Below are 14,165 nucleotides of genomic sequence, written 5' to 3' on the forward strand. Positions count from 1 at the left end.
CTTGCTGAAGAATGAACCGCCGCCCAATGAGTTTTGAGGCATTTGTTTGAACTTGAGCAGATAGGATGTGTCTATACACTTCAGAATTCATTATGCTGCTACCATCAGCAGTTGTATCATCAATGAAGATAAGTGAGCCAGTATCTTCAGCAGCAATACATGCCCAGGCCATAACACCCTCACCACTGTGTTTCACAGATGAGGTGGTATGTTTTGGATCTTGGGCAGTTCCTTCTCTCCTCCACACTTTGCTCTTGTCATCACTCTGATATAAGTTAATCTTCATCTCATCTGTCCACAAGACCTTTCTCCAGAACTGTGGTTGCTCTTTTAAGTACTTTTGGCAAACTGTAACCTGGCCATCCTATTTTTGCAGCTAACCAGTGGTCTTGCAGTGTAGCCTCGGTATTTCTGTTCATGAAGTCCTCTGCGGACAGTGGTCATTGACAAATCCACACCTCACTCCTGAAGAGTGTTTCTGATCTGTCGGACAGGTGTTTGGGGATTTTTCTTTATTATAGAGAGAATACTGTCATCAGCTGTGAAGGTCTTCCTTTGCCTGCCAGTCCCTTTGCGAATAGTAAGCTCAACAGTGCTCTCTTTCTTCTTAATGATGTTCCAAACAGTTTATTTTGGTAAGCCTAAGGTTTGGCTGATGCCTCTAACAGTTTTATTCTTGTTTCTCAGTCTCATAATGGCTTCTTTGACTTTCATTGGCACAACTTTGGTCCTCATGTTGATAAACAGCAATAAAAGGCAATGGAAAGACTGGAGGAAAGACTAGTTGCTGAGAGCTCTCTAACACCTGCATTAAGGAGGCAATTACAAACACCTGTGAAGCCATGTGTCCCAAATATTATGGTGCCCTGAAATGGGGGGGACTATGTATAAACACAGCTGTAATTTTTACACGGTAAAACCAAAATGTATAAAAATGGCCTTGATTAAAATCTGACAATGTGCACTTTAACCACATGTGATTTTTTTCTATTACAAATCTCAAATTGTGGAGTACAGAGGCAAATAAATAAATGATGGGTCTTTGTCCCAAACATTACGGAGGGCACTGTAAATGGTAACATTACTCGCTATAATATGCAGGCTTGTATTTCCTCAATGGTTAGATGATGCAATACCTTGTAGAAAGGAGATAAAGGATAAATAAGAAAAATTCATCTCTGGAACAATTTTTGATTAGGCAACACCTCATTTATCATCTCTTCTTTCATCTGTTCCAATTATTCTTACAAACCATATCATCTTTGGAGAGCATCACAAAATAGAAATGTGAAATAATAAGTGAGATTTCTATCTTCTCACTGTAGTGCAGTAAATAGATTTGCAATAGAAAATTATCTTTAAGACCAGCTCTATACAGAGATAGTCCCAGCAATAATATGCCTACTTCACTGACATAATTTGTAATTGAATTAAGATGAAGATTTTTGCGTACTCTGCAACATTTTTGCTGTAATTCACCTGGAAACCCAGATTCTTCCATCAAGAAGAATCTTTGATGTCATGTTCACCGTTCACAATTGTAGTCATGGAGTCATAGACTCATACAGCACAGAAACAGGCCCTTCAGCCCAAAGCATCCATGCCTGCCAAGGTGCCCCATCTAAGCCTGTCCCATTTGCCCACATTCCTCTAAACCTTTCCTATCCATGTAACTGCCCAAATGTCTTCTAAATGCTGTTATATTACCTGCCTTAATTTAGTTTAGTTTTTTGTCAAGTGTACCGGGGTACAGTGAAAATGGCGTGCTAACCATTCCACATACCCACCACACACTGTGTGAAAAGTTTTCCATTCTCACTTTAAACCGATGTGATCTGGTGGCATAACGGTCGTGCTACAGTACAGTGCCAGAGACCCGGGTTCGATCCTGACTACAGGATCGGTCTGAAGAAGGGTCTCGACCCGAAACGTCACCCATTCCTTCTCTCCTGAGATGCTGCCTGACCTGCTGAGTTACTCCAGCATTTTGTGAATAAATACCTTCGATTTGTACCAACATCTGCAGTTATTTTCTTATACTCTCTGACTACAGGTGCTGTCTGTACGGAGTTTGCACTTTATCCCCATGACCTGCGTGGGTTTTCACTGAGATCTTCAGTTTCCTCCCATACTCCAAAGATGTACTGGTTTGTAGGTTAATTGGCTTGGTATCAATGTATACACATGTAAAATTGCCCCTCGTGTATGTAGCTAGTGTTAATGTGTGGGGATCACTGGTCAGTGCGGACTCGGTAAGCCAAAGGGCCTGTTTCCACACTGTATCTCTAAACTAAACTAAACTAAACTAAACTAAACTAAACTAAACTAAATTAAATCTGGTTCTTGATGCCCCTACCCATTGAAAATGACTTTCTGCACTTCCTTATAAAGAAATGAGTGCTGTACCCTACTCTCACCCAGAACTAGTTTGACAGCACAGCATAGATAGAGTACCAGCGCTATTCAGAATATACTAATCTCAAGACAAATATCTGAAAAGTTAGATTTTATTTAAAATTTTAATTTGTTTGCACTCATTTTAATGATGCTGGGTCATAAATGTTTGTGATAACTTTAGTGTCCATTCTACAGGAACTTCCCATTAAGGCATGGACTGACAAGGAAATGCAGATGCTGGAATGTTGTTGCTGGAGGAACTCAAAATTGCTGGAGGAACTCAACAGGCCATGGAAAGTCTGTGGGGGACATGGATCGATGACGTTTCAGACTGGCACTGAGGAAGGGTCATGACCTGAAACATTGCCAATCCATGTACCCCAGAGATGCTGCCTGACCCCGCTGAGTTACTCCAGCACTTTGTATTCTTCTCTTTAAAACATGTTTGACTGGGTATATTTACTCCCAATGATGTGTTTCAAGTTGAACATGTGTACATAATGACTGTTGGTTAATTTGACTGTTGACCGTTAGTTCCCTGTTTGGGAAAAGCCTGTTGGTTAATTTAGTCTGCTCCACATTGTTAGCTTTATGCATTCATAGTCCAGATACGTCCTGTTCTTGGGTACAGAGCAAGGGGAGATATAGATGTTTTCATATCATCAATTTTGTACGGAATAGACACAATGGGCCGAATGGCCTAACTCTGCTCCTATGTCTAATGGTCTAATTTACTCTTACGCTGTACTTGTAGATTAATTACATGTTCCATAATTTTCTTTTGATAATTTATTAGCATCTGTTGAAAGAAACATGAAAAAATGCAACTTTTCAGGAAATATTTACCTTTTTATTAAAAACATTTTCTTATACCAAATTTTGAAACATATAACATTTTAATAAAAAAATTAAACATTGATTTGTTCAGTATTGCAAATAATTTATTAAAAATATGTTCATGCATGAAAAGCAACTCATAAATAAGTTCTGCAGATATAATAAAATCCAGACGTTTAAAATACACAAATGTATAACAGATGAAATATTTGTTTTTGGTCTTCAAATTTAATTTAACACATTTAGAAATCAAATTCGCCCAATTTATTTTTTGGTTTCAGTGTTCAAAATGTATCCTCTTTGATGGCTGTAAGTAGCAAACCCAGACTATGATATATATTTCTCTTGCTTTAATGAAAATATACTGGCCTTGCTATTACAATGTGTAATAATTATTTATTAAAGTATTAGTCTGAACCTCCTCACTAAACTAGCAAAGGTGTTAACACTTTTTTGTAAACAGTCTAATGCCTTCATTAAAATAGCAGAGAGTGGAATTTCAGATAAATATATTGAACATTCAGATGGCACCACACTGCAAAATAACTGTAACGTCCACACATTGGGCTCCCAGTATACATTACTATCAGCACAAGGAACAATGAGATCTTCATTGTAATGGGGACAAAAAAGTAGTTTAAAACAACTAATGGCAGCAAAATCATTTCATACGTTGGTGTCAGTGGCACTGACACCACAAAGTTGCCTTCCTCTGACTTTGCTTCACAGACCTTCCAACTTGAGGGAAAATGTAATGGATGTAAAATCTAATAGTAAACTGCAACAGAATTCGCTGTGGTTTCTTCAAATACATTGGCTATTTTATTTGAGAGAAAATATCAGTCTTGCCTTTAAAATTATCTTTTAGGTATAGAAAAAGGATTAAGAAGACAGCTTGAATATTGGCCTTCAGTGCAGAGGGAGCCTAGTTGAAAAAAAACCCAGATACATCTTGCTATGGAAGATAGACACAAAATGAGCTGGAGTAACTCAGCAGGTCAGACAGTATCTCTGGAGAGAAGGAATAGGTGACGTTCTGGGTCTTCAGACTTCAGAGATCTTGCTGCAACTGTATGAAGGCATTGGTGGTACTATGCCAATGCCCTGGGGAATTCTGGACTTGTCGGGTGAAGCTGTTAACTTCATGACTTGGTCACATTTGGTCCTTAAATATTTTGTCAGTTTCGGTCTCCGTATTTAAGGAGTGGTGCATTTGCATTGGAGACAGTTTAGGCGGCACAATGGCACAGCGGTGGAGCTGCTGCCTTAATGCACCAGAGACCCAGGTTCGATCCTGCCTACGGGTGCTGTCTGTCTGGAGTTTGTACGTTCTCCCCTGTAGTGGGTTTTCTCCCACATTCCAAACACGTACAGGTTTGTAGGTTAATTGGCTTCCATAAATTATAAATTGTCCCTAGTGTGTCTGGGGTGATCGTTGGTCGGCATGGACTCAGTGGGCCGAAGGGCCTGTTTTATGCTCGGTGTCTCTAAAGTCTAAAAGGTTCAGGGGATTGATTACTTGAATGAAGTGATCGTCCCATGAGGAAAGCTTCATTGGATTGTCTTTATACTTGGGTTTAGAGGAATGACAGGTGGTCTTAAATACAAATCCGAGAAGGGTTTATAAAGTAGATGTTACGAGAATGTTTCCTTCTGGAGGAATTTCGATCCAAGGACCATCGTTTCAGAGCAAAGGGCTACCTATTTAAGATGGAGATGAGCTGGAATTTCTTCTTTCAGAGGATTATGAATCTTTGGAATTCTCTACCCAAGTTAAATCATCGAATATATTGAAGGCCGAGACTGACATATTTCTTCGGGGAAGCAGGTGGAAAAGTGGAACTGGGACCAAAGGTCACATCGGCCATTATCTTACTCAAAGGAGATGTAAGCTTTGGAGCCCATTTTCTATCAAAGCTGCTAATTATGTTTTTACTGCCATCTTACCCAATATTATAATGACGATGAGTTGGAAGGTCTGAGCTCACAATGCCTGATTTATATTTAAGAATTTTGATGTCAAATACCTACCAACCTACCAGCGGCTAACTAAAGATACCGGCAACCTTGTGAAATCAGTGAAAAATCAACCACCACAACCAGAAAACTATTAAATCACAAGCAGGCATTTTGATTGTGTACGTGACCAAAATCTTAATGAGATTTGACTAAGATTTATAAAAAGAAAATTAATGCTGTTGATGTTAATTCTACAATCAAGCCCATCACATAGACCAACAAAAAGGTTACCATTTCTTTAAAAATATAACATCACATACTTGAAAAATTACTCTTTGTTTAAGCATTATATCTCCATTTGTTAGCAGTTTTTTTTTTTAAAAGCTTCTAATGCACATGCCCCTTTGTTTATTGAGAGAAGTATGAATACAGAGCCCTTTCAACGTTTGTCCATTTTGAGGATATCCCCCACTAAAGCAGCAGCTTGCATAGTAAAATCCCATACAATTTTGAGACGGATTTTGCAGACACCTTGGAACCCATTATTTGTCGGCAAACAGCTACTTTGACTACGAGAGTGGAACACAGATTTTGGAGTACTTGATAATCTATGCCTGAAGCCGTTAACTATTTGATATGCAGCCAACCCTGATGAGACCATCGAAATCTTTGCTGGGGCCTCTGGTGGGATTCAGGCAGTGCAGTGGAAGGGAATGCCTCTTCTTACAGACTTCACACATAACGACAACTGTGGACATTGACCATATCGTCAATGAAGAACTCTCTTTTCCAACCGGTGGATTCTACTGTTCTGACTTCGACGAGTTTAAGGCAACAAAAAAAACAATAACAGGCTGCTATTTGAACCTAAAATTACTTGTGGAAAATTCTAGAACCGGAAGTGTTAGAAAATAAATGCCAGTGACATTATGTTTAACACAGTGGATGAAATTCAAAGTCTTTTCATTGGATATTTTGATTTCTTACAAGCCCTTAAATATTCTGTGGCTTGGGATAAGATATAAGCATGATTATCTGATATATTTGCTGTATCGTGACATTTACTTCCAGTCCATTTGTTCTTGCATGCGACTCTGCCTGTTGCTCTTAGCACCCTTTTAATTACACCCAGGCTTAGGGTCGTTGAGCTAAGAAATGTTCTGAATTCTAAATTCAGCACTAATTTGACCAGTTCACTACATATACAACAGAAAAAACAGAATAGACTGTACATACTATTACAACATGACAATTAACACTTCCATTAAGTTGAACTTTGGATGTGCGTAAACGACGTAGATATAGGTTGATTATAATTTTCGGTATGAGTTTCAAAAGGAGGATAATTGCTTTCAATTTATATTTTCAACAACTCTTTAAATATAAATTTGAATCAACACTTCACGAATTATAGAGCAGTGGAATGCATTACTCACAGATAACAGGGGGTGACTGGCTCTTAACTATTGGATTCAACTATCTACTGGTATTGTAAATCATACATCACCCTTTTGAACAAATTCAATATAATTTGCTATGCTATAGTTACTCTTACGCATAATGCATTGACGAGAAACACAATGTACAAATTAATTGATGCTACAATTAAAATATTTTCTACGCAAATGTAAACTTAAGACCTTTTTTTTTTTACCAAGTAAAATATACACTTTTCTAATGTACTTTACATTCCTTCATGCAGAGAAATATATTATATTGCACAGAGAACACTTTGGTGAGTTATGGTTCATACATTAGACTTTCCCTGTTTTGACATACATTGTGATCAAAGGTTAGAGTGGTTTAACAGAGTAAGCAAGCCTTCTGTAGATGCCATTGGAGTTACGGAACACATCCTTAGTGATGGATGTCACTAAATCTTCCAGTTAATGACAGGGAAGAAGAGGAATCTTTAGGGCATTATCCCTAAAACTGAATTATCTTTATTTTTATTACAAACTATGTACACATGTTTTATTATCATTATCTAAATCTTCGAACAACTTGGTGACCTAAAGAAATGATAAACACTTCAAAGTACTAAGCTACAGATGACCTTAGGAGACAATTTTGCATTGGTTCTGTTGACGAAGATAGTATTGCACACAGTCCAGGTGCTATTGCTGCAATAAACAAACTACCTGTGTGTTAAGTTTACCAATCTAACAGTTTACTCTTCGTCTAAGGCATCCCTTGTTAACCTTGCATTAATTGAATTTTGAGACCCACTGCCCAACACAAACGAATGGCGTCACATTTATAGCGACGTGGCAGAACCTGTGGTACATCCCCCTTCCACCACTGTTGTGGGCATCGCCGTCTCACTGGGGGTTTTAGATTTTTTAGATTTAGATTTAGAGATACAGCGTGGAAACAGGCCCTTTGGCCCACCGAGTCCGCGCCGCCCAGCGATCCCCTCACATTAACACTATCCTACACACACTAAGGGCAATTTTTACTTTTACCCAGTCAATTAACCTACATACCTGTGCGTCTTTGGAGTGTGGGAGGAAACCGAAGATCTCGGAGAAAACCCACGCAGGTCACGGGGAGAACGTACAAACTCCGTACAGACAGCGCCCGTAGTCAGGATCGAACCTGAGTCTCCGGCGCTGCATTCGCTGTAAGGCAGCAACTTTACCGCTGCGCCACCGTGCCGCACGTTTTTCTCAATAAGCATCTGGCATATTGACTTGAAGAGGCAGTTGAGTTAGATAACCTTTTTCCACTCATACATCCTTTGCAGATAATTCTCGGCGCTACTTGGACAGAGTGTGTGTACTATGTACTCCAGCCAGTCATAGTTGGCAAGAGGGGCTGAAGAGGAGTACAACACTGGGGGCAGCAGGAGGCGGGCTACACTGAACCAGCTTTGGTCGCTGCCAGTCCACATTCCCACACTGCTGAATATAGTTCCTCTCAAGCCAGCGACAAGAAACATGTTATTAAGCTGGAAAGCGACGCAGAGAAGATTTACGAGGATGTTGCCGGGACCCACGGGGCCCATGCTATAGGGAGAAGTTGAGCAGGCCAGGACTCTATTCCTTGGCACACAGGAGGATGAGGGGGTGATCTTTAGAAGTGTACAAAATCGTGAGAGGGATAGACTGGGTAAACGCACAGAGTCTCTTGCCCAGAGCAGGGGAATTGAGAACCAGAGGACATAAGTTTAAAGTGAGGGGAGAAAGATTTAGTAGGAACCTGAGGGGTACATTTTACACAAAGGTGAGTGTGAGTGTGTGGGACGAGCTGCCAGAGGAGGTAGTTGAGGCAGGTACTATCGCAATGTTTAAGCAATATTTAGACATGTACATGGACAGGATAGAGTTAGAGGGAAATGGGCCAAACGCAAGCAGGTGGAGCTAATGTAGATGGGTCAGTGTGGGCAAGTTGGGCTGCTGGGACTGTTTCCATGCTGTATGATGCTATGACTCTATGACTGTGACAACTTCCAAGAATCTTCCTTAGTCTGGGAGTGTGACCACCCAACACTGTAGGCAGCTTGGGATGCTTCACCTTTTGGTCTGCAGCTCTTGTCTAATAAGGCCTGGATCCCAAAACAAAATTGGCAGCATGCTTTGAAGATCAGACTGTCAACCTGCACATATCTCTCTAAGGCCACTGGTTATCCATTCTCGGAGGGAACTCAACACTAGTGGAGTGAGGGGGTTATGGGGAGAAGGCAGGAATGGGGTACTGATTGAGAGTGATCAGCCATGATCGCATTGAATGGCGGTGCTGGCTCGAAGGGCTGAATGGCCTACTCCTGCACCTATTGTCTATTGTCTATTCAATAGACCACAATCTGGTTAGCTGGACTGGTGATGCAGCTAACTTGTCTTGTCGTTGCTTCCCAATCTGATTGCTTGAATATTATGTGTCTGAAGGAACTGCAGATGCTGGTTTACATCAAAGATAGACACAACATGCTGGAGTAACTCAACGGAACAGGCAGCATCTCTGGAGAACGGGGGTAGGTGATATTTCAGGGTTGTGACCCTTTTTCAGACTCGCTTTAAATCTACTGCAATATGTTTTCACTTATTTAGAAATAACTTGATTCCTTTGTAAGAGCACTTCTTACTTCACGATTGATTTTAGTACATACGGAAGCAAAAATGTGACTGCTTCACCAATGCAACTGAAGAGGATGGTTCCTACAAGTGATTGCTGACTGTTTTACTAACACTACATTCTCATGATTTACTCTAAGCCAGAGCATTAACTCTTCGGATGACCTGATCGCTATTTGCTACAGTTCGCTGTGCTATTTTATTAGCTTGTGTGTGCCTCCAGATTTTCTATGAAGTATGAACTTTGTCAGGGTTAAGATCGTGGAACAGTACAGCACAGAAACGGGCCCTTTGGCCCAGAATGTTTGTGCCGAGCAGGATGCCAAGTTAAACTGTTCTCAACTGCCTGTACATGATCCATATCCCTCTATTCCCTGCACTTCCATGTGCCTACCTAAAAGCCTCTTACACACCACTATCGTATCTGCCTCCACCAACACCTCTGGCAGTGTGTTCCAGGCCCCAACTTCCTTCTGTATAAAAAACTTGCCCTGCTCATCTCCTGTAAACCTTCCCCCCTCTCACATTATAGCTATGCCCTCTAGTGTTGGACATATCCACCCTGGGAAAAAAAGCCCTGACTGATATCATAAGAAGATATGGAAATAATTATAACAGAATTAAAGTGATTCCTTTCACATTTATCAAGTAAAGATTTGGTGTCCTAGTGAGATAAAGAGTAAAAAAAACGCCAGTTACTTCTGTTCTCAAATCCTTTCCTCCCCTTTCCTGCCATCACCACCCATTTGAGAGATAATTGATTGTCCATGACTCATTGAAAGCAAAAGATAAATATTTCACACTTAGCCCTCGAGGATTCTTTATATATTACTGCAGGAATCTGGTGCATGATCAACGATTAACCATTTTCCAGTTGCAAACTCTTTCCTTTGAAGCAAATTATGTTTATTGAAACAAAGAATCCCCTCTCTTCTCAGAGGTCATCAGGCCCCTGAAACCTCCAAGAATTTGGTATATTTCTTGTAATCTGTTCCTATGTTCACACAGCAAACACCATCGACAGTGGGGATAAAATCCATTGCTGGAAATATCAGTGCACTGTATCTCATATACACGTTTTTTCCTTCTTTCTTAACGAATAGAAGCTAATGTAGCAAAATCTGCAAAAATAGATGTGCAATTTCAATAAAATGTAAAGCTAGGTCTCTTTATAAATAATTTTGCTTTAAAAAAGTGCTTTTTTAAACCACTGACTCACGGAAACAGCATTCTGCCAAATTAGGAATGAATCCAAACATCTAACATTGCTGTTATTTTCCTCCTTCAACTCAATGGGACTATACAAATTTATAAGCATTTTCCTATTTGTTATCGGAAAACCTAGCACAAGCCTTGAACAGGAAAGCATCAACTTTTTTTCTCTCAAAGCGTTGAAGTTTTTGAAAACCATAATTCCAATTCTAACAACTACTGCTGCTGAGACAGGCTTTGTATTTAATAATGCTGATATCATGTGGATGATCAGAGATTCTGTTCTACATTTTTTTTTTTATGTAATATTCTGAGTTGAAGAAAAGGTAATTGCAAATGATTACACTGAAACTGTGTTTAAATCTATCTGTACAGATTTCCTTGTTCTTTGACAGTTTCTACTTGTAAATACTCTGTCCTGTTTGCAATGAAAGGAAACGTATCACCAATTGACATAATTCCAGGGAGTAGTTCTTTCACTACTTGAACCGTTTTAGATGGAAATCCTGATATTTCTACAAGTTCTTCAGTGCTTTTTCTTCTGCAATTATTTCATAGCCTTCCGCATCACAAACAAGGAAGATCGGTGAATTGCTGAGAATTTTTCAGACACTCGCAAATTACACGTAAATATCACACTTTGTTGCATGATGTGTAAGTTGCGAAGAAAACTCCTTAATTCTTGCAAGGATTAGTATTATCCTCAAATGTTTTAATTTGTAACAGATTTAAAAATTAAAAAGTTGCTTTTAAAAGATTTATATTTGCTGTATTTTACCCTCCACCTTAACCTTCTGTATATGTTCCAATGTTTATTTGTGTAAGTTATCAGCAAAATAAAAATTGTGCTTTTTCTTTCTTGACTTGCTCGCTGTGAAAATTCTATATTGTGTTTGATGACTTTGTGGTTGCTCCTTTTGAGCTGCTCCCTGACAGAAAATAACCTTGGAACAAGGGAAGTCGACAGAGAATTTTCAACTTTTCTGATATTTTTTTCCCCCAAGCTTCGAGGCAAATGCTTTCATTATAACCCCCAAAAGCAAAATGCAGGCCATTAGTAACTGGATTCTAAAATTACATCTGTGCATTGCAAAAAACATTAGTGATGCACTTTAATGAATGCTCTATAAAGTTGGATAATGCAAAATAGAAGGAGTGGGAGTTTACTTTTCAACAAATATTGATCTTCCCTTTGATTTTTTCTTTGTTGAAGCAGACAGATGTGGGAGTCAGATGTTTGTTTGGAAACTCCAGAATTGGTTGTATCGTCTTTTACAATAAATCAGCAGGCCCAATGACGTTTGAGAGAGCGAGAATGGAATATTTAGACGCCTATCACTCACCAGCCTTCCTTTAGCGTGGACTTGTTTGGATTCACTCTGACACATGTGCGGCTTCCTCTAGTCTTCACCAAAGGTCCATTTCTGTTCAAAATTGTCTTGCACACTGCGGATTTCATCTGTACATGGCGATACCCTTACGGATGGTGTTCAGTAACATCTTGAGAGTTTCACTAAATAAAAGTCGTCACATCACTGTTTTTCTTTTGTTTTAAAAATCCATGCATTATCATGCATTTAATTTCCTGTATTCCTGTATAGGTTAGAAGTTCCTTCAGGGACTCCAAAAGTCAATAGGACTACCATGCAATCACGCTGCTGTCTACTAGTTTATCTGAATAGTCCATCCGCAGGCTGTTTTGAGGATCTACCCTCATTTCATCCCACTTCTCAGCACCTGATTCGCTGCTATAAGCATCACACTGATAATGAAAGCAATTGCGAACGCACAGATGAGACTCTTCCTGACACAGGTCTGTTTGATTTGCTGTGTGGAACATGCTGCAGACAGAAACAAAAGAAGATTACTCTGTGAATTCACACGCTGCCCTATATTACTTCTGCAGAGGGCATTTTCCATGCGCCCAGCTGAGAATCGACCAAACATGCCAAGAAAAAGTGAGTGTGATCGATAGCGAATTGAAGACGGGGGTGAGGTGTGCTGCAATTTCAGCTGCATGCAGTGGTAACACGGACGCATTCATCCGATAGATAACATGCTGTGGTACATAAATGTGAATTGAACATTTGAATTCATCAGATTTAGCTCAAGTACAGGCATAACCTGAAAGATAAAGCAGCAGGTTTTGGACTCATTTGATCCGGAAACAATAATTATAGAATTGATATCACCGGTCTCATGAAGAAAAGTTGTTGTTGTATCCATTTTAATATGCAAGTGGTCCTTTACAGTGATGAATTGAAATTCACAATCCTCTTATTAAAGACTGTCAGTTAATAATTGAAGCAGTCTTCGAGAGATACAGCCCCAGATATAGACCGCACCGACCACTGTTCACACTAGTTCTATGTTAGCCCACTTTTCATCGTCTCCCAACTCGCTAGGAGCAATTAACAGAGGCCGGTTAACCTACAAACCCGCACATCTTTGGGATGTGGGTAGAAACCGGGAACACCCGAAGATATCAATACGAAAGACATTCTTGCCATAGAGGGAGTACGGAGAAGGTTCACCAGATTGATCCCTGGGATGGCAGGACTTTCATACTCGCTTGTACTCGCTGGAATTTAGAAGATTGAGGGGGGATCTTATAGAAACTTACAAAATTCTTAAGGGGTTGGACAGGCTAGATGCAGGAAGATTGTTCCCGATGTTGGGGAAGTCCAGAACAAGGGGTCAATAGACAATAGACAATAGACAATAGGTGCAGGAGTAGGCCATTCAGCCCTTCGAGCCAGCACCGCCATTCAATGCGATCATGGCTGATCACTCTCAATCAGTACCCCGTTCCTGCCTTCTCCCCATACCCCCTCACAGTTTAACGATAAGGGGGAAGTCTTTTAGGACCGAGATGAGAAAGTTTTTTTTCACACAGAGAGTGGTGAATCTGTGGAATTCTCTGCCACAGAAGGCAGTTGAGGCCAGTTCATTGGCTATATTTAAGAGGGAGTTAGATGTGGCCCTTGTGGCTAAAGGGATCAGGGGGTATGGAGAGAAGGCAGGTACGGGATACTGAGTTGGATGATCAGCCATGATCATATTGAATGGCGGTGCGTACAGGCTCGAAGGGCCGAATGGCCTACTCCTGCACCTATTTTCTATGTTTCTATCACAGGGAGAACGTGCAAACTCCACACAGCCAGCACCCGAGGTCAGAATCGGACCCGGGTCTCTGGTGCTATGAAGCAGCAGCTCTACCATTTGCGACACTGTGCCGCCCTAATTTGTTTCTGGGAGATTAAGTAGGGCAAGTGAATTGTCTAGCAGTGACAGATTACCCAGTTCACAGCGATCATAGCACAGTTTGGTTTGAAACAATTATGGAAAGAGATCAGAGAAGGTGCTCGACTGAGAAAGAGCTGATTTCAGTGATTAAGGAAGGACCGAGCACAGGCAAACTGGGAAAGGCAACATATTGTAGCAACAGCACAGGAGAGAGCCAGTTTAGATATATTCCATTGAAGGGGAAAGGTTGAGCAATCAGAACGTATGAGTTTGGATTACAAAGGAAGTAGCTGTCAACACTAATTGCAGAAAAAAGAGTTATGATAAAATCAAAATTCGACTAATAATCGAAATAAAATGTGACTAGGATGGGAGGGAATTGAGAATGTGACGTAGATGGCAGGGATGTTGTGAAAAGTTGGCAACCATGAGCAGGATAAT

General features: G+C 40.2%; 1 protein-coding gene across 1 annotated transcript in view; it reads right to left on the reverse strand.

The window, feature by feature from the left end:
• Nucleotides 1-3,331: 3,331 nt before the first annotated feature.
• Nucleotides 3,332-14,165, reverse strand: part of cabp7a (calcium binding protein 7a) — a 92,348-nt gene continuing 81,514 nt past the window's right edge. The window contains 1 exon segment of the mRNA XM_078421718.1: nucleotides 3,332-12,319. Coding sequence (XP_078277844.1) covers nucleotides 12,192-12,319 — 128 coding nt within the window. The 3' untranslated portion in view covers nucleotides 3,332-12,191.

The sequence above is a fragment of the Rhinoraja longicauda genome, chromosome 25 (genome assembly GCF_053455715.1).
Source record: "Rhinoraja longicauda isolate Sanriku21f chromosome 25, sRhiLon1.1, whole genome shotgun sequence".
NCBI lineage: Eukaryota > Metazoa > Chordata > Chondrichthyes > Rajiformes > Arhynchobatidae > Rhinoraja > Rhinoraja longicauda.